This window comes from Monodelphis domestica, chromosome 2 (assembly GCF_027887165.1).
Source record: "Monodelphis domestica isolate mMonDom1 chromosome 2, mMonDom1.pri, whole genome shotgun sequence".
Classification (NCBI taxonomy): Eukaryota; Metazoa; Chordata; class Mammalia; order Didelphimorphia; family Didelphidae; genus Monodelphis; species Monodelphis domestica.
This window is the reverse complement of record NC_077228.1, coordinates 155,108,245-155,128,410: the sequence shown is the minus strand read 5'-3', so window position 1 is coordinate 155,128,410 and position 20,166 is coordinate 155,108,245. Positions and strand designations below refer to the sequence as shown.

General features: G+C 35.2%; 1 protein-coding gene across 5 annotated transcripts in view; it reads right to left on the bottom strand.

The window, feature by feature from the left end:
• Window positions 1-19,162, bottom strand: part of TARBP1 (TAR (HIV-1) RNA binding protein 1) — a 118,287-nt gene extending 99,125 nt beyond the window's left edge. For 3 of the 5 annotated variants that reach the window (XR_001627950.2, XM_007481595.3, XM_016430246.2), the window contains exons 1-9: window positions 16,502-19,162; window positions 14,736-14,833; window positions 12,370-12,439; window positions 10,795-10,943; window positions 9,684-9,736; window positions 7,516-7,613; window positions 4,307-4,442; window positions 1,587-1,683; window positions 799-888 (exon numbers count right to left, since the gene is read on the bottom strand). Coding sequence is in view for 4 of the 5 variants with exons in the window: in XM_007481595.3 (XP_007481657.2) it covers window positions 799-888; window positions 1,587-1,683; window positions 4,307-4,442; window positions 7,516-7,613; window positions 9,684-9,736; window positions 10,795-10,943; window positions 12,370-12,439; window positions 14,736-14,833; window positions 16,502-17,576 (1,866 nt within the window). In the remaining variant the exon portion in view is untranslated. The remainder of the gene's footprint in view (window positions 1-798; window positions 889-1,586; window positions 1,684-4,306; window positions 4,443-7,515; window positions 7,614-9,683; window positions 9,737-10,794; window positions 10,944-12,369; window positions 12,440-14,735; window positions 14,834-16,501) is intronic. The other 2 variants (XM_007481597.3, XM_007481598.3) reach the window with 1 other exon arrangement.
• Between the last annotated feature and the right edge of the window lie 1,004 nt (window positions 19,163-20,166).

The following is a 20,166-nucleotide window of genomic DNA, read 5'->3' as shown; positions in this document are numbered from 1 at the left end:
ACTGGAAGCAAGTTCCTTGAGAGTGGCATCTATGGAGATGCTTAATAAATATTTGTTCAATTAAATTAAAATAGCAAAGAGAAAACAGAATTTAAAAACAGCTAAAAAACCTAAGATAATCCTATTTCTTTTCTTTTAAACCTTTACCTTCATCTTAGAATCAATACTGTGTATTGGTTCTAAGGTAGAAGAATGGTAAAGGCTAAGTAATAGCGATTAAGTGATTTACACAGGATCACAGCTAGGAAATGTCTGAGACCAAATTTGAACCCAGGACCTCCCTGCTCTAGGCCTAGCTCTCAATCCACTGGGCTACCTAGCTGCCCCTTCCCATACCCTTTTAAAAGTCCTGAACTATAGTAAAATCATGGATGAATTTTTCCCTTAAGTAAATACATATTCCCCTGAGTCTTCATAAAGGGAATTTTCTCTCTTTAATTTCCATCTTTCCTTGAGGCTAACATTTTCAATCATCTCTAGGCTATGCCTAAGCAAATAATCGAACACCAATCAGGAATCTACTCACCATCGGTACTTCTCCTTGTAAACATACCTATCAAATATTCTCCTCTGTTTCCCCATAATCATCTGCAGAGCTTTAACTACTTAGGAAAGATTATGAATACTGGAACAGAGTTCTCCTCTGTTTATATTAACAAAATAATAATTTTATTAAATTTTTTTCTTTGTTACATCAAAGTTCTTAGGTATCTCCCTCCCTCATTATTTTTGTAAAACTAGCTGGTAGGAATTTTTATACAATTCTAAATTGTCTAATCAACTATTGTCAAATCTCACCTCTGTCCACAGTGCAGTACCTCTGCCTAAGGATTCCTCTTGTCTCAAGGACATGAGGAAATTTGAGACATCTGAAAATGACACCTTTTCCTGAAGAAATATGAAAAAAAGTCTTTAGCCAAAAAAAATCAAAAGTTAAAAAAAAATATTTCACAGAATTAAACATAGCATTATTTCTAGTAAAATCTAAAATAGGCAACCTATTTAAAAAAATTATATAATTTCACATTTCAATCTAAGCTATCATGTTCATATGTTATTAGGAAAAGTCAACATATTTACAAATACAATAGGAGGCTTTATACTCACCTATTTCCCTTAAAAATAAAAAGTTATCATATATAAAATATCATACTCAAAGCTTAACTTTAACTAAGGATGCCAATCCTATAAACCTATCACTTTTAATCAAAGAAGTGTTGTTCTTTTCTGTTAACTATGTCCATTCCAAGTTCTAAAAACTTATCTTAAGTTAAATAATAAAGAAAATGTTCTTCTAGGTATTCCAATTACTCCTTTAAATGATAGAGAAGTGGTAAAAATATCACTATTACTGAAGTAGTTCTGCCTCCAAATTGATTTCTCTTTGGATCTTTCTACTGCACCATAGGCAACCATATCCCTGCTTTAGAGGTAAAAAACAAATTAAGGGAAAATTCAAACTCAGAACCATAAGAAACCCTCAAATGAAAGGGCCTTTGTCATTTTGTTTTTAAATCCATGCATTCATGAACAAGTGGATTCTAAATGTCTTATAAACTGAAACACTAGAGAAGTAAAGAACTTACCACATCAATCAAATTCATAGCTGTTTGAAGAAGATAGCACTGAGCTGCTCCCCTTAAAAGAATCTGATGTGTGATCATAGTACACTGAAGAACATCCCTACAACCAAACATTCTTTTAATATAATTACATAAATGTAGAAATGTACAACAGACCTTTAAATGATGTCTCATAAATAATGCCTGTGCACTGATAAATTTAAAATTTATGTAGTATCTATCACTTCTTCTGGTAGAAAACGCAATCAGTAAGACTTTCTATTCCTATGATTTTTAATTAAAACTTCTACCACCAAAGTTTAATTTCAACCTAAAAATTGTATTCTTTAATACTTAGAAACTGATGTTTATATAAGCAAAATTATCTAGTAATTTCACAGACCATAAGTTTTATAGTTATTTAGTTAGAGATGATCTAATCCAACCTCTTTATTTTACAGATGAAGAAATTCAGGTCTGGTGAGGTTAAGAGATTTCTCCAAGGTCAAATATTTAGTAAATAAAAGAGGGAGGACTTGAAACCAGATCCTCTGACCATAGATCTACTGCTGGCCACCACTGGCAGCATTCATTGGTAACATTACTGTTACCTTCCTTATCTTCATATTTAATTTAAAATTTTAGAATTATTTGATCCAAAGTTGCAGTAAGATGCTATAAAAGGAATACTGGCCTCGAAGCAAAGAGCTAAGTCCCAACATCAAATTAATGTGCCAATAACTAGAAGGACTGTGGTTCCCTTTGGCAATAAGAGAAATGATGGGTAGAGGGTGGGGGAAATAAATTAATTTTTTTTTGACTTGGTGAGTTTGAGATGCCAAGGAACATCAAAATCAGAATGTCCAAAGAACAATTTGTGATATGAGACTAGACCAAGAAAAGACACTACAGAGAGACCATTGAACTCAGAGGTGCTAATATGATCATCAAGATAATATAGAGCCAAAAGAAGTCCAGGACAGAGTCTTTGGAGATATCCATTGACAGTAAATCAATTAGGGAATAATAGAATGCTTTTCTTGCTGCTGTGAGAGCCCAGTTAAGATTAGATATATTTGTTGTGAACAATCAGTAGTTTCATGATGTCCCTCAACTCTGTTCAGTGGCACTTAAGTAGGAAAAGGCAGATAGTAGGAATAACCCAATGCTGAGGTTTAACAAAATGTAAAATGGCAGGGCAGGGGGTATTTCACAGATATAATATCATACAACTTGCTGATCTTAATAGGTGAGGATGGAATGAAAAGAGGGAGAGAATTTAAAACTCAAAAAAATGTTTTAAATGTTAAAAAAAATTTGTTTTAATGACAGGGCAAGGGGCAAGGAATTTGAGAATAAATAATTTTGAGTTCAGTTGATTCACAAAAATTTAAGACAGGAAAGGGAGGAAAATATAGCTAGTGCAGAGGTCATTACCTGGAGAATGGAGGATATGATGAGCCATAAAAAAGGGTTAGAGGTTATCCAAAAAAAGGAAAGAGAAAATGATAAAGATATGATCAGATAAAGGGATTTTAAGAGTTTATGAATAAGGAAGCAGAACATTTGTGGGTGATTGAAAGATTAAGTACATAACTCTTTTCTGCATGTAGTTAAGATGGAATAGGTCATGGAAACTAAGTAGTTTGAGGCCTAGGAAATTTGGTTATTTGAGGTATAATTGACAGCAGGACATTTCTCAGAAAGCCTAGAAGAAGCTAAGTGGTTCAAGTGATAGTCAGGCCTGGAGATGGGAAGTGCTAAATTTAGATCTAACCTTAGACACTCCCTAGCTGTGTCATCCTGGGCAAGTCATTTAACCACAATTGCCTAGCCCATTTACCACTCTTCTGCCTGAGAATCAATACTTAATATAAATTTTAAGACAGAAAGGTAAGGATTCTCTCTCTCTTTTTTTCTTTTTCTTTTTTTTAAAGAAAGACAATTAAATTTACAAAAAGAAGACTTTCCTGGGAGGGTCATTACAATTAGCAATCACCAGGTTCTGCAGAAGGGAATAAAATGTAATGAGGGTGAAACTCAAAAGGTAGAGAGATTACTTGTTGAAAGTGACAGAAGGAAAGTCTAGAAGTGCCAATAGGGAGCAAGGAGAATTTTAATTCCCCTCAGCTCCTTTGCTACTAGTCAGTTGGGCAGTATGAGAGAAAAAAGTCTAGTCAAAGAAATGGCATTATCTGGAAGGCTCCAGGTTACACTGAGGGCAGAAGATTGAAGGAATGAGAAAAGAAACCTAAATCACTTAACAGCTCTTAAAAGTCTCAGGATCAACATTTGTAGTATCTACTTCAGGAGACTGTTATGAGGATAAAATGAGATAATGTATGTAAGGCACTCTATAGACCTTTTATTATATACTATATCATATAAATCAAGCTATTATTCTATCTTTACTCAATTAAACACTAATATGTTCAAATGTTACTAAGTGCTATATAAAATGTTTCAGAAACCTAAAAATCTATGCCTTTTATATTATTTATACATAAAAGAAAGAATACTCAGAATACTCAGCTTTACATTAGAGTCCCCTGCCCCTTACCCCAAGGTCAAGTAAAGTCTAGATATGAAAACAAATGGCAGTGGTACCAGGAGATCCAACTTCCCAACAGAAAATCAGAATGTTTAATTTGTGAAGAAAATGCAACACAGGGAAGGAGACCTTCACAATGTTCTAGCAGTTATCATTACATGGCTCTACATACTTACTGAATATAATTGGTTACCTGAGAGCAAGAAGGCCTTCCACCCCAAGCACTTTACATCTTGGGATATGTGCCAGAGCCCGGGACAGGAATAAAATGGGAACAGCACACCAGTGCCTACTTGTCATCTTCTTAATAAATTTCAATAGGAAACTACCTAAAAAAGTCAATAGGAAAATAATGTTTCTAATTTACTTTTCCCCTTCATTAGCTGAATTAAGTATTCCACTCTACTAAACTGTATAATAAAATCAAAATAGATATTTATATCAGTTAGAAATTTTTTAAAGTACTCTTAATTATATTCCTCACACATCATTACCCAGTGACCATGCTGATGTACACTATATACCCAATAAAAATATTGAAAATATGTTGTTACACTGGCCTGATTAACTTCAATAGCATGTTTTGAAGTTTGACATGAAAATGTAGAAAGAGTTAAGAAAAAAAATAATGTAGCATCTACCCTTCCTTTATGCAGAGACAAAAAAAATTAACTGGGAAAAACACTTCTTTTTGATCAAGTTAACTTAGAATTTTTTGTATATTATTACATTTACATTCCTCTTTGATTTCTGGAACAAGGACTGAAATCTGTGTGTGTGTGTGTGTGTGTGTGTGTTACTACATAATTACTAAACAATGACATCATTTAATATTCATAGTTTTATTACTTTTCACTTTTTTCATTAATCTTGTGGAGATAACATATTTCTTCTCAATCTAATCATTTAAAGCCCACCTTAAACTTGTACCTGATCCTCCTGCATGATAATGATGTTTTCCCCCCTTTGGCCTCACATACTAAATATTTCACACTTCTCTTTGGTAGTTGTGCATTGTTTTGTATTACGGTTATTTTTTGTTCTCTATCCTCTTGCTAAGCTATAAAGCTCTATGAGAGTAAAGATTCTTCTTTAAATCTTATATATTCCCAGTGCCAATCACAAAGCTCTGATACTTAAGGCACTTAATAAATATTTGCTGAATAATTACTTAATTCAGAATTTCATTAAGACACCTGAATTTTTTTCTTTATGCAAAAAATGTCACTGAAAATAGCTACTAATTGTTTGAAAGTCTCTTTCTGTGGTGATTCTCTTCTATCTAGACAGATAATAAATACAATATTATCCAGTTACACTTTTAAGTACTTATTTTAGTTAATAAAAGCTTAGTCACTGATTTTATCTTTGCCTACTCCCCCCAACCCAAAGATACTCTATTATGATTCTCTTAGAAAACCAAGATAAAATTCTATCTTTTGATCAAAAGTTCATGCCACAAAGTGCTACTAGATTCAATTACCAAACACCACATCTCAATGCCAGATATCTCAATTTCTCCCCACTGACCTTTCTGCTCCATTTTCCTGGCAAGATCTTTATATAAAGGAAAGAGAATGAAGAAGGGAAAGAAAAGAAACTTGAATGACAGTATAATTACTTAATGAATAAAAATATTCATAAAGCACCTTCCTTTTAATATTTTCTAAGTTCTAAACATATATTATCAGAGATCATATTAACATCCCAATGTAAATTCAATTATTATGAAATAGAAAGGTTATAGATGACCAAGGCCATTTAAATATTGTTATTAATATTAATCTAATAAATTGTTAGCATTTACACAATGCTTTAAGGTTTGCAAATAGCTTTACAAATATCTCATTTAATCCTCACAATAATTCATTTTAATTACAAAGGGAAGTGAAAATAAATCAAAGTATCCTAATGTTTAGGTCCCATCTACTATTAACAGGATAATGTATGACAGGATGACATCTCAGCTTTGCATGCCAAATCAGTAAACCTCATCTTCCTAATCTCTTGGACTGAAAGTGATCTTGGACATTTCTGGTTCATAAGTTGTTATATAAAGCAAGTCTATCTAAATCATAAAGGAGCTACAACACCAATGATTAAATTTATTGGAAATAAGAATTAAGGTATGTCTCACATGCCAATAAGAAAGACACTATAAATAAAAAGGGCTCTTGTAGTTAGTCAACTTGAGAATTTTAGTTTCAAAACTTTTCTAAGCTCAGATTTTCTTTCTTTAGCCTCTTTCATTCTAAAAATTAAAATAGCAGATGGCCTAAAAAAACTAACTAGCTAGCTTTAGGAGTCCTGCATTAATACACTAATGTATCATGTACAACAGTGGTCATCCTTAGTGAATCATAATAAGAGATAGTTCTGTAATTCTGACAGAAAAAGAACATCCAGAAAAAGCAAGAGAGGAATTTTTCAGTCTTGAAATAGTATTATCTAATTATTTTCCTACTAAAATTTCCCATCCTCCAAAACTTAAGGCAACTATCTTCTTTCCTGTCACTAGATTTGCAATTTTGTGGCTATCCCTTACTTTTTCCTCTCTCTCTCCCTATACTGATATATTTGTATACATATAATCAATTATTCCTCTGCCCCATATCCTTTTCTAGACTAAAATATCTATTACCCTATTACATACAAGCTCTTTTCACCTCAATTACTGAAAAAGCCTCCTAACTAGTTGAGCTACTTCCAACTTTGTCCCCTTCAATCCATTAATCCAACTGCCAAACTAATTTTCCTAAAATGAGAAGTCTAACCATGTTATTCCTTTGGCAAAAGTCTTTGGTGACTACCTGTCCCCAAAATAAAATTTAGCCTAGCACTTAAAAAACCTTCACAATTTGGTTCCAGTCTGCCTAAGCCTCATTTCATATTACTTACTCCCTTCACAGAAGCCATGTTCTAGCCAAACTGAACTACTAGCTAACTCTCAGAATTCAGTGTTCTATTTCCCATCTCCATGTCTTTCATGTAATTTGTCCCACATACCTACAATGTACTCTTTACTCATCTGTAACATTTAGCATCCTTAGCTTCTTCAACGCTGAGCTAAGGTGCTACCTCATCAATGAGTGCTTTTCTGATCTTTTAGCTGAATGATCCTGAAACTCATTTGTATTTACTTATCTATGTACATGTTGTCACACTACTCCCGTCTCCTTCTACCGCCCAATAGCCAGCATATATTCAACAGCACTATGCCGAACAGCTAGTGTCTCATATATAGTAGATGTTAATAAATGTTTGTTGAATTCTTGTTTAATTACTTTAAGAATGAAAATGATTCACATGCTGAGAAAAAAATTAGGAAAGATATAATCATAGAATAAAATATATACATATAAAATATAGAATAAAAATATAAAATATGCTATTAAAACCTACTCTTTATGTCTTCTGAAAGGAGGGAAACATAAGTGACTAAAAATGTCTGTAATTTCATTCCCAAAGGGGAACAGCTTCCTATCTTGTGACCTGGGGACCTATAACAGAGGAGAAAAAAAAACAGTAATAAGCTCTCTTTATGAAATATTATATGGCCCAGAAGTCTTTAATGATTAAACCAAGTTGAAAGTTTATTTCTTAACTCCATATCCTATTCTGTAATACATTTAGAAGATGGATCAGGATTTTCTGATTATTAAAACTTAGGATCTTATGTTTTACCTTTTGAGACTGGCTATGCATAACATGATATTACATAATATTTTGATTATTTTTTAAAATTCAGAATACATAAAAATGTGTATGTATAGAAGATATCCTGCAAATGTTAAAATTTGGAAAAGAAGGTAGATTAGCAATGTAGTAGAAGTAAAAGGCAGCACATAGACAAACCAGTTATGATATTCTACCTACAGAATGGTAAAAGACCTGAGAAGAAAGGCCCCATGGCATCCTGGGTAGTCCCTTATGGAAGATCTATCTTTTTTCCCTATGGAAAAAGTCACAGAGTATGAGGAAGTATGAATTAATATTAACTATAAATTAGTATTTTCATACTTGGAAAAGTACCTGCACCAATTAGATCAATCTAATCCAATAAAGTAAATGTACCAGGTACTGTGGAGGGAGAGGGAGGGGGGGAGAGGGAGAGGGAGGAGAGGGAGAGGGAGAGGGAGAGGGAGAGGGAGAGGGAGAGGGAGAGGGAGAGGGAGAGGGAGAGGGAGAGGGAGAGGGAGAGGGAGAGGGAGAGGGAGAGGGAGAGGGAGAGGGAGAGGGAGAGGGAGAGGGAGAGGGAGAGGGAGAGGGAGAGGGAGAGGGAGAGGGAGAAATTTTGTTGCCAAAATGACATTACCAAAAATTAATTTTTATTTTGTCTTGCTAGATAAAAAAATAATCTTTGTGGCTAAGACAGATATTGGCAATAAATTATTTCTGCTATAGCATTTAGTTGTTAACATTTACCAATCTTTTTTCCTTATGGTTATACCATGAAAATTATCTGTTAATTGAACACATTAGACCACTAGAATCTAAAAGCATGCCATAATAAATGTTTTCCAAACCTTATAGAAAACATTAAGTGTCTTCATTGGTTTTACTGCTCTCCAGCTGTCTAATTGCTACAGCAAACTATTCAAGAGTAATGAGTTATTTGAAAATTGCAAAATAATTGGCACATCAAGCATTGCTATGCTCTTTATACGGTGATTAAATTAGGCTAAATATTAACATAACACAAAATCCTCAAATAACTAATAAATTTAATAGAATTATTAAAATATTGAAAATATGAACTTTCTACAAGTATCAAACAAAGGCATGCTGAACACAGGAATGTTAACTTCTATTTCATATTATCAATATTTACAAAGATAATTACTTTTAAAAGCTGTGGAAATTTCTTGAAAATACAGTTCAGGAATACAAAAAATGTAGAAACTATTCACAATCTCTCTCCTCTTATTCCAGATCAGTGGTAGTCCTCACTAATAGTAGGACACTGGCCAGAGCCTCCAAAGCCACTGACACTTGGGGGGAGTGGAGTGTGATGCTGATGATGATGTACTTTCTGAAAAATCAAAAGTTGGAGGGGAAAGCATACTAGAGGTGGGAAAAGAATGGGGGAAAAAAAGAAGAGAAATAAAGGAGAGAAGAGGTGATTTGTCTTTTTTTTATTAATGAGGGAAAAGAAAAATGTGATAAAGGAAAAAAAGTGGGAAAAAAGTAAGAAATATGAAAACAACCAATGTAAAAGATTAACAGCCATATTATGAGAAATTCTTAATTTAAAGTTGGGCATCCCAGGGAGAAGCTAGGTGGCTCAGTGGATTGAGAGTCAGGCCAGAGACGGGAGGCCTTGGGTTCAAATCTGGCTTCAGACCCTTTCTAGCTGTGTGACCCCGGGTAAGTCACTTAACCCCCATTGCCTAGACCTTACCACTCTTCTGCCTTGGAACCAATACACAGTATTGATTCTAAGACAGAAGGTAAAGGCTTTAAAAAAATAAAGTTGGGCATCCATCCCACAAGATTTTGGCAATATATCAACATCTGACACACATATTCTTTAACTTATTGTTATGCGTTATAATTATTAGATTATTTACCTGCTATATAAAGAACTTTCTGAAAGGGCTTCCATTAGTGGTCCAATAATAAACTGAAAAAGAAAGTCATATGGTTTATATTAACTTGAGATTATAATTCTGAAATACAGTTAAATAACTAGGTCTGCTTTGATTTGTATTCATCCTAAAGAGGGAGAAGGAAGGATTGCTATAAACAAAACAGACCTCTCTCACACTAAAGCTTGACTCCAAGGTTAACAGAAGCTGGAACACAATGTTGTATTTTTTAAGCAGATAAATTCTTCCAGAATGATAAAGCCAGTAGAGCTATTTGCCCACCTGATATTAAAGTTTGGGATACTGAGAAGAGGGTTCATGTGCTGGTTCAAGGAGCAGGAAAGGAACCTGAAGCAGTAACATGCTGGAATAAAGGCAGTGACAGAAAGAGAGAATAAGGTGCTCAAGAGAAGATTCAAGCCCCTTACCTGGAAGTTAAAGGAAAAAAAATGTTAAATTATATTTCTGGAATTTTGCTGGACATTGGTTAAGATGGTAAACTCACAAACAAGATTATATATATATAAAATTAGTAATATGGCATTTCTAGAAATATCATGTTAGTGTTAAAATAATAAAAGGGTAAAGCAAACCTTTTTTAAAGCAGAAAATCAGTATTTTTCCATAAGCAATAAATTATTATAAAATGATAGTTTCCAAACGTAGTTTTAATGCTATGTGGAAGTCTCTATAAGCATTTGTTATATGCAATTACTGAAAAGCATAATTAGGATAACCATGGCCCAAAGAGTTGCATTTTTAAAAAAGTATAGTCATGATACAGATGTTCTGAATCATAGGCATAACATAACAGGCCTTATTTAAAATCATAATTTGCGTACATTGATGTATTTATGTGTTTTATATTACTAACACAATGAAAACTTCTTATGAGGGTAGACAAGACTATCATTTATATTATAAGTTAATGTTGCTATTAATTGGTTTTTCATATATATAGTAGCTATGTTTAGAGATAGAATTTGTTTTCCTTATAGCCATGGTTGTTCTATTAATTCTTTAAGGATAAAAAACTACAACAGATGTCTTTTGGTCTTCTGCTAATGGGGAACAGAGTAGGCACTACCATTACCTCAGAAAATCCTGGTGCACCTGGAAGACCCTTTGTTTCATAGAGCTCCAAAAAGTGTATAATGCCTTCTTTGGTCAGGGTTTTGCTTTCACTTTCAAACATTCTTTTATAAATACACATATGCCAGGATGGATGGAAGAGCCAACATGCTGTGAAAACAAAAGTCCAATTTGCCTTTGGTCTGAGTTATCAAACAATCTAAAACTGTACATGAATTTTACTAATCGCTAAAGAGCAGAATTCCGTAGGAAGTGGGTTAGTATTGAATTCTATCCAAAGAAGCATAATTATTGAATACTCCTCAAATTTCATTCACTTCACAAATTTCATTATTAATTTGTGTCAACCATTCTTATAGTATAGAGGCAACATACAACATTTGGAGACTCTCAACCAGAGAAATTCTCTATTCTGAAGGGGAATAAATTTAGAATTAGAGATAAAAATTTTCAATATTCAATAACTCAGACTATTTTAAGTTTTACATTCCACACAATAGCCCTGTGAAGTCGTTGTTTAAAATTTATTTCTCCCAATTCTCCTAGATGAGGAAATTGGAATGGAAACTTGTCTTGGCTTTCTTCTATTCACTGTACATGTTTCTGGCTCTTCAGAAATGAACATTTTTATCCTTTAATTCTTTTATAAAAATGATTTTTCAAGAACAATTCACATCATATTATAAGTAAATTAGTTCATTATCTAAAATCTACATGAAGACAGTTTTAAAATTCTTTGGCAGCAGTAACTTTTAAAAATCATTCACTCCCATTTGATTTCATATTCCAAGAGCTATGGGCAAAGCATAATAATAAGTGCATCGTTTTAATACTAGATAGTTAAGTGAAGTCACACCAGGATTCAATTAAATTCTAGCCCCAGGTGGGACCAAAGATTCTTATGGTCTGTGAAAATCCCAGTGCATCAGAAGATTACTGCAATAAGCTGAATAAGGCTCAATTCCTAAAGGGTCAACCTATTAAAATTGTAATTATCTGAGACAGGTACTAAAACCCATCTAACCCAAGTTAATTCTCATATGTAAACATTATAATATAGTACTTAATCATTCACATGAATACAAAATACTGTTAACCTTGTTTGCTTATTACATTGATGTGTACTTCAATTTCATAAAACTGTCTTGTAAGACATCAGTAAGAATTACCTAAATAGTTTCTATGCATTCTCCACTGAAAAGCATCCATAATATTGTAGTGATTAAGCCCCAAGACCTATATTTTTTATTTACTCTGGAATTCTCTATTCCTGACTAAGAAATACCAGATATGTAGCAATTAGAAGTTATTATCTATACTCAATAAAATCGGGTACTCTGATTCATTCTTATTTGTAGTCACCACCACTCTTACTTAGTATGCCAATATACCTTTAAGATATTTGTTCAAGTAAACTGTCTCTAAAGGTCCTAAAAGGCAATTCTTGAAATGGCTGAGGAACAACCAGATGTTTGAAAGTAATAATGAAGGGCTGCAGCAAAAGTAAAGCTCCCATAAAAGACATTTTTTTCTAAAGCTTGGGAATAAATCAACTTTTTGAAAAGGCAAACATTACCTTTTTCCTCTGACACTGCCCAGTCAAATAAACTGTTGAGCTTTGGTAAGACAGGTTTTATAACATGTATCTGAAATATAAAAACAAAAGCTTCTATAATTAATGACAAACACTTCTAAAAACATTTAGATCTAGATTCATTTTAAGAACAAATTATTAAAAAATTGATTTTAAACATATTTCTTCTTTTAAATAGTACATAGGTTCAGTCAGAGAACTAGAATTGTGAAGAACAAAGGTGATTAGTTCCTCAGAATAGGTGCAAAATGCCTATTTCATATGCCATTTTGTGATTTTTCAATGTCCTTTTACATGTAGTACTTTCAGTTCTAATTTGATCTTTAATCCCCAGTAATGCCATGTGTGTGTGTGTGTGTATATATATATATATATATACACACACATATATATAGGCATTAGAGAAACAAATTTAGAAATGGAAGGGCCCTTACAGTTGGTCATCTAGACAAAGACCTTCATTTCAGAGATGAGAAAACAGACCCAGCAACATCAAGTGATATGTTCAAGATTACACAGGCAACTGATGAGAGAGCAAGTATATTCCCTTATTTTAAAGACAGAAAACTGAGGCACAAATTTCTGAGTTTTCACAGGAATACTGCAAGCAGCAAAATCAGAACTAACACCCTGATATTTAGTACAGTTTCTTGACTACATGATTTTCAGTATCTCCACAACCCCTCTGCCTCATAAAGATGAGAAGATCAAGCTCCTTGAATCATTATTTGACTTTGCTGGGCATTTCTAAAAATCATGTGATGTTAGAACTAGAAGAAACCTTAGTTCATTTTACATTTGAGGAAACTGAGGCCCAGAAGTTAAGCCACATACCCAAGAGTAAATGAGTTGTAAGGTGGAAAACAAGGGCTGGAACCCAGATTTTAAGTCCAGTGTTCTTTCCACTGCAGTAGTATTTCCTAATTCCATATATATATATATATATATATATATATATATATATATATATATATATATACTCACACACACATACACACATGTACACATATTTTTTAAAATACATTTCAAAGCCAACTATAAACTAACTTCTGGTGTTTTAAATGGTCTATAGAACTGAGCCTTTCAACAGCATTATAAATTATGTTTATAAGACAATAATATTGACATACCTTGCTTCTAATAAATTTCAATATTAAAAAATCCAAATTTACAAAACATAAATTAAAATAATTCAAGTCAAGCACTAATGCATGGCTGATGGAATTGTAAACTGATTCAATAATTCTGCAGGGCAATTTGGAATTATGCCAAAAAGGCTATAAAACAATGTATAACCTTTGATCTAGTAATAACATTACTGGGTCTGTATCCCAAAGAGATTTTTAAAAAAAGGGAAAGGACCTGTTTGTACAAAAATATTTATAGCTGCACTTTTTGTGGTGACAAAAAAATTGGAAACTAATGGGATGTCCCTCAATTGGGGAACAGCAGAACAAACAGTGGTATATGATGGCGATAGAATACTTTTGTGCTCGAAGGAATGATGAACAAGATGATTTCAGAAAGAACTGGAAAGACAAACATGAACTGATGCAGTGAAATAAGCAGAACCAGGAAAACTGTAACAGCAATATTGTAGAATGATCAAATGTGATAAGACTTTGCTACTAAAAGCAATATAATGATCCAGAACAATTCTGAGGGTCTTATGAAAAAGAATGCTCTCTACCTCCAGAGAAAGAACTGTTGGAGTAGGAATGCAGATGAAAACATATGATTTACTTGTTTATTTGCGTATATGTTTTGGGGTTTTGATTTTATGACATTATTCACTTACAAAAATAAATAAGATGGAAATATGTTTTGCATGATAATATATGTATAACCCAAATTGAATTGCTTGTCAGGTCCAGGAGGGAAGAAGAGAGGGACAATTTGGATCATATAACTTTGGAAAACATATGTGGAAATTTCAAGTCATGATTGGGTTCTTTGACATAAGTACTCTCCTGGTACATTTATTTATTTACTGATCATTCCTATGGAGAGGCCAGGAATCTAACAACTAAATTTTAAGGAATTACTGGAAATTGATGTTTAATTGCAACAACAATAAAAAAAAAACCCACTGTGCATCCAAGTAATTATAATATTAATACAAAAGAAGATAATTTCATCTATAAAAATGTGATTTGTATTCAACTTTTTGGGGACACATTTTATCAAAAAGTGAGACACACCTACTTGTACTTTATCCTGCTAAACCAAAGCCAACAAAAGATTTTTATCTTTCAAATCTTGAATATTGAAAATCTTCAGATTTCATTTTGCTACATTATGAATTTATCCTGAAAAGGCAATGGTGTTAAAATCATTAAATGATTTACCTGATTTCCTTCAAGTGTTTCCATTATTAAAATATAGTTTTCCCAAAATTTCAAGAGTTCTTCTTTTTTCTTCTCTGACCACCAAAACAGACTCGGTTCTGAGGTTTAAAAAAAAAAAGTCATTTTTACCTATTACTAACTTCAAAATATTCAATAATCATGGTACCTCATATAACAATGTTATTATTAGCATTATGAAAATGTTTTTCTAGTCTACAAAAATCTAATGCAAGCCCATGTGCAAAAGTTTAGTAACACAGCAGGCCTTTCTAAAAAGAAATTAATAACTAATAAATTGAATAAAGATTTCCAGCACTATAAGTTGTCTTAAGAACTGATGATTACTTTCATCAGTTGATTAATAATCTTGTCCTTGTTAAATATATGAACAGTTGTTAAAAAGAATTGACTGATAAAAGTTTTATAATAGAGGTTTTTAATCCTACCAGTAAAAGAGAACTGATTTAATACATTCACAATTGCTGCAAAGCTCCATCCAAATATCCAATTCTTATTTTTCAAAAACTCTGTACTTTATAGTATGTTTATGACCAGGCAATTTTTTTTTACTATCTATGATAAAATCTAGGAAGTTATTCCTCTTTGGTCTGTTTCTCCTATGACTTTCATTCATTCCTTTCAAAAAGTGGGGGAAGCACATTGCTCACAATAACTTTCCAAATGCCACCTAAGGGGTAGAAATTCTAATTCAAAGAGAACTGAACAAATACAAAGTTATTGTAAACTTTGATAGAATTCTAAAAAAGGGTCTAGTCAAGTGTTCTCTTCAATACTTGGAAAACAAAAGTCTAACATAATGGAAATAAAAATTAGAGACCTTGATATTTAATATGCTCTTATCATAGCAATTTCATTATAAGATAGAAGCATAAGATCTGGAAAAAAAAAGAATCATTCTTAACTCAATGATTCTCTTTTTATTAAATTGTTACCTTAAACATGTCTATGAAGTGATAGTATTGTCTAGAAGCCTCTCACATTCTTTAAATCTATAGATAATAATGTTCCATTATCAAAAGAAATTAAAAAGGCAGAAATCCTTTAATGTGATGGAGTCCTAAACAGACCAAAGAAAATAATTGCCCCAAAAGGCCTATCTAATTTAATATCTTAAATTTTAACTTCAGCATTGCAATAAAGGTTCTATTGTGTTATATTATGCGGATTTTGTTATACACACCTTTATGCACCGTTATTTTATTTGGCACAGAACAGAATCCTATGAACTACTGATTTCCAGAAAATCTGTAAGCAACACATTGGTGTTCCCATTGTAAAGTCATTGATTTGTGAGGTCAAATACAGAAAGGGAAAATAGGTCTAAGGGTTCAGGTCTTAAGAAGGGGGGTAGGGGAGGGAGAGTAAGGGCTCAGGTTTTGGAGGGCAGCTTGGCATATAGAGCCACCTGACACAAACTAGCCATTTCAACTGGAAATGCATCATAAAACTGATGTGCAACGTTAATACATCTTTTAAGTATGTTACTACTTAAAGTATGTTAACTTACTAACTTTAGTTAACTAATTTTAACTTGTTAAAGTATGTTACTACTTAGTCTATAAAGGACCAGCTTGGCGGTCTCTTATACATAAACTGTGTTACCCTGGGCAAGTCACTTCTCAGTGACCCTACCCCAACATCTGCTTAAGATCCTTAGATGTTGATCTTCACTGGGAGAAGAAAATCGGGGAAATCCAAAACGAAATGGGAGGGGAATAGCCTAAATCCAAGAAGACCCCTCCAACCTGGGTCAGTTTGACGTCTGAGTCCTTGAGATGAGAACCATATACCGTTTGCATCAGTGGCCCCGCTGCTGCATTCGGCCCCCAACCCGGCAGAAGCCTCCACTGCCCTCTGGAGCAGATAGCGGGCTCTCTTGCGGGTCAGCCCATCAGCTTGCACCAAGCCGTCCTGCACAGCTCTCCAGAAGCGCGAGCACCGCCGCGCATCGGGTATCTCCTCCTCCAGGGCATCCCAAGCTCCGCCCACGCCTGGGGTGGGCAGCAGCCTCTCTGCCAGGTTGCTCAGCACCAGCAGCCGCCGGTTGACGCGGAAAGCCGGTGGCGCAGAGTCCAGCTTCTCCGGCTCCTCCTCCTCTGGCAGGAGCCCGTCCCACAGCGCTTGGAGCGCGGCCGCGCTGCTCCTACCCATTGCTGGCAGCAGCCGTGCCGCCACCAGCGTCGCAGCCCCATCTTCGCCACCGGATTCCTCTTCCTCCTCGTTCCCCAGCGCCACGGCCAAAGCCGCCCGCGCCAGCCGTTCCAGCAGCGCTCGGTCCTCGTGGGGCCGCAAGCAGGGGCCCAAGGCCACCAGAACCTCGACTGCCTCCTCGGCGCCCAGCCGGCCGCATTCCACTGAGGCTGCTCGGGTCTCTGCCTCCTCCAGGCCTACAGCAGGCCTCAGGGAGAGCAGGTCGCAAAGCGCTTCATGCACCAGTCCGGCCGCCAGCTGGGGACCCCCGGATAGGCGGGCACACGAGCGCAGGGCCCCACCCGCAGCCCTCAGCACGCGGCGCCGGCGGTCGCGAGGAGTCGAGGGCTCCTCGGCCGGCACCCCGACCAGGTTGGCCCGCAGGCCCCGAAGCAAGGGCACGAGGTGGCCCGTCGCGACCTCGCGCACAGCCTCCTGCAACAGCAGCGTCGCAGGACGCGTGCTTGTGTTGCTGCCAAGCTCCTGCTCCTCTTCGAGCCGCTGGAGAAGAAACCGTAGCGTCTCCACGCGCTCTGCAGGGATTGGGGACTCCCACACACAGAACGCCCCGAGCAGGGCGCGGGGGTCCGGGCTCTGAGAGAGTAGCGCTTGGGCAAGCACCAACTCCATTGGTCACGCGCGTCCCCGCTTCGCAGCGCCGTGGCCGCTTGCCTTTCCGAGATCTCCTCAGCGCCGCGTGCGTGCGTGCGTACGCGCGCGCTCTCCCAGGGGTCCGGGTCAGGGCACGCGCCTGGGACCAAATTAGGGAGGGGCCTTGCTCTGCCTGACCTTGTGAGGTTTCTTCAGCTGTTTTTTCTCACCAACTTTTGCATGTAATTTGTGCCCTTTTTCTACAAAAAATCTTAATCTAAAGCAGAATCAGAAAATATTAGAACTCTGAGAAACCACATTTGACAACAGGGTATGAGCCCTGGTCTTGTTAATTAGGAAGTTCAAATATCAATTCCAGTTAGGTGAATGATAATACAAAATGACTTATTTACTTTTAAACCTCTGGTTCCTTTTCTACAAAATAGAGATTTTTACTACTTAATTCGGTAAGTTTTATAATACCATGAAAGTGGGAGTTATTGTTTACAAATGAGAAAACTGACAGTGAAAAGGGAAGTAGATGCTATTTTTATTTTCTCCACTGTAAACTTGGAGAGACTGAGTCAGACAGGGGAAGTGATTTGCCCAGAGCAACTAACTTAAAGCTAGTAAGTATCTGAGAGCAGATTTGAATTTAGGTCTTCAGGGCTCTGTCCACTAGACTACACTACCTGCCAAAATAATAATAGCATTTATATAGTACCAGGTATCACTCTTGATCTTCACAACAATCCTACAGTGTTTTACAGTTGAGGAAACTGAGTTAAACAAGTTAAGTGAGTGACCAAGGGCAAAACAGTAAGTGTCCAAGTCTAGGTTTGTTCTGATACCAGCCCTGCCCCTCTCTCCCCTACTACACATCCTAACTGCCTCTAATAGAGAAAGAACAAGAGTTTGGAAGACAAAAGACCAAAGTTTAAATCTCTTCTTTGAAGCCCCAGCTCTAGATATTTGATTCCATCATCTTGGAATTACTAAAGGTCACATAGGATACGTTTCCTGACTCCCAGTTCAGTATATGCCACACATAAATTGCCTAATTATTAAAAGCCTAAAAATACTGAAATATAAGCAACTACTGGTTCAAATTTCACTCTACTGCTTGGTGGAGATTGATTATGTTTCCTACTTATGTAAAGGATAGAGTAAGATGTATGTATGTATGTGTATATATATATATATATATGTATGTCTACATATATATATAGTATAAAACTATACTCCTGGTTTTTATTAGGTTCCTATCACCTTTTAAATGTATCAAGCCTTTAGGCAGGAATACCCAAGTTCAAATCTGGCCTGACACTCTATCTGGATGACACTGGGTAAGTCTCTTAACCTCTTTTTGCCTCAGTTTCTGCATCTATAGTTGTGAGAATCAAAGGAGAAAACAATTGTGAAGTCAGCACATAGTAAGCACTTTATAAATATTAGCTATTATTATCTTCTCCATTAGCCTTTAGATTTTTATTGTACAGTTTTGTATATCAGAATGTTTTCAGAGAACGTTTATGTCCTGTTACAGCAGAACTGACTGGATTTGTATTTTTGGTGTTTAGTAAGTACCTGACACATAATAGGTACTCAAATAAAAATATTTGAGACATGAATTCTCTTTTTCCATTCCAATTTTTATATGGAAATGTGCGTTGGGGGTGAATATTAAGTTCATAATGAATAAAATAAAATAAAAAATAAAAAATAAGTTAAAACAAAATATGTAGAAGATCTTTGCTGGCATGTCAGCTTTATAGTCATTGCAAAAACAAAAATGTCAAACCAACTAGTACAGGAAACATTCTACTCCTACTGCTTATAGTTCCATTTTCTAAACTAAAATCTGGAATCTCTAATTCCTGGGTTTGGTTTCAGTTTATCCTCTGGGAATCTAAGCCGGGTGCCAAGAGCCTCCATATATGGTAGGTATTGTTAAGTCCCTGTGATCAGGTAGTTCAGTATTATCCACCTCAATGAATAAGTCTAGACATTCTTGGAACTCCCTAGTTGACTGCCAATAGTTATAAAATTAGGGAGTTAAACTATAATATCTTTAAAATGCATTTCACTTACAGATATTATGAACCTCTGACTTCTAAGCAAATATGTTATAAATATAAGGCATATAGTTCCTTGAAAAGAGACTAAAGTACAGGTATCCCTTCTACTTCATGACTTTCCCATCAGGGTTTTGATATATCACTGAATTGGCTTACGAAATTAAATGGGAATTTGGGGGGGGGCAGTTTGCAGAAACCATAGATGACACAGAAAAAGTTTTAGAAATTCAGAAATGCATAAAATATATATGTACATATATAATATAGTATATGATATCAGCATTTTATCTTTTAATACCATAAATATGCCCAATTTCTTTTACTGTAAACACCTCATAAAAGAAAAAATTAAGACTTCTTCTCTGGTATGAAGGGAGAGCCAAAAAATTTTACTCAGATTTTCTACATCTCAGGGGTGCTATATCCCTAACATTCACAAGGTGGAAAGGATACCCATATTACTTCAGATTTCATTTGTTATCTGATTCATCATTTAAAGGACCTACCTCACACCCACAGCAGAAATATTTTCAGTTTTGTGTTCAGAATAC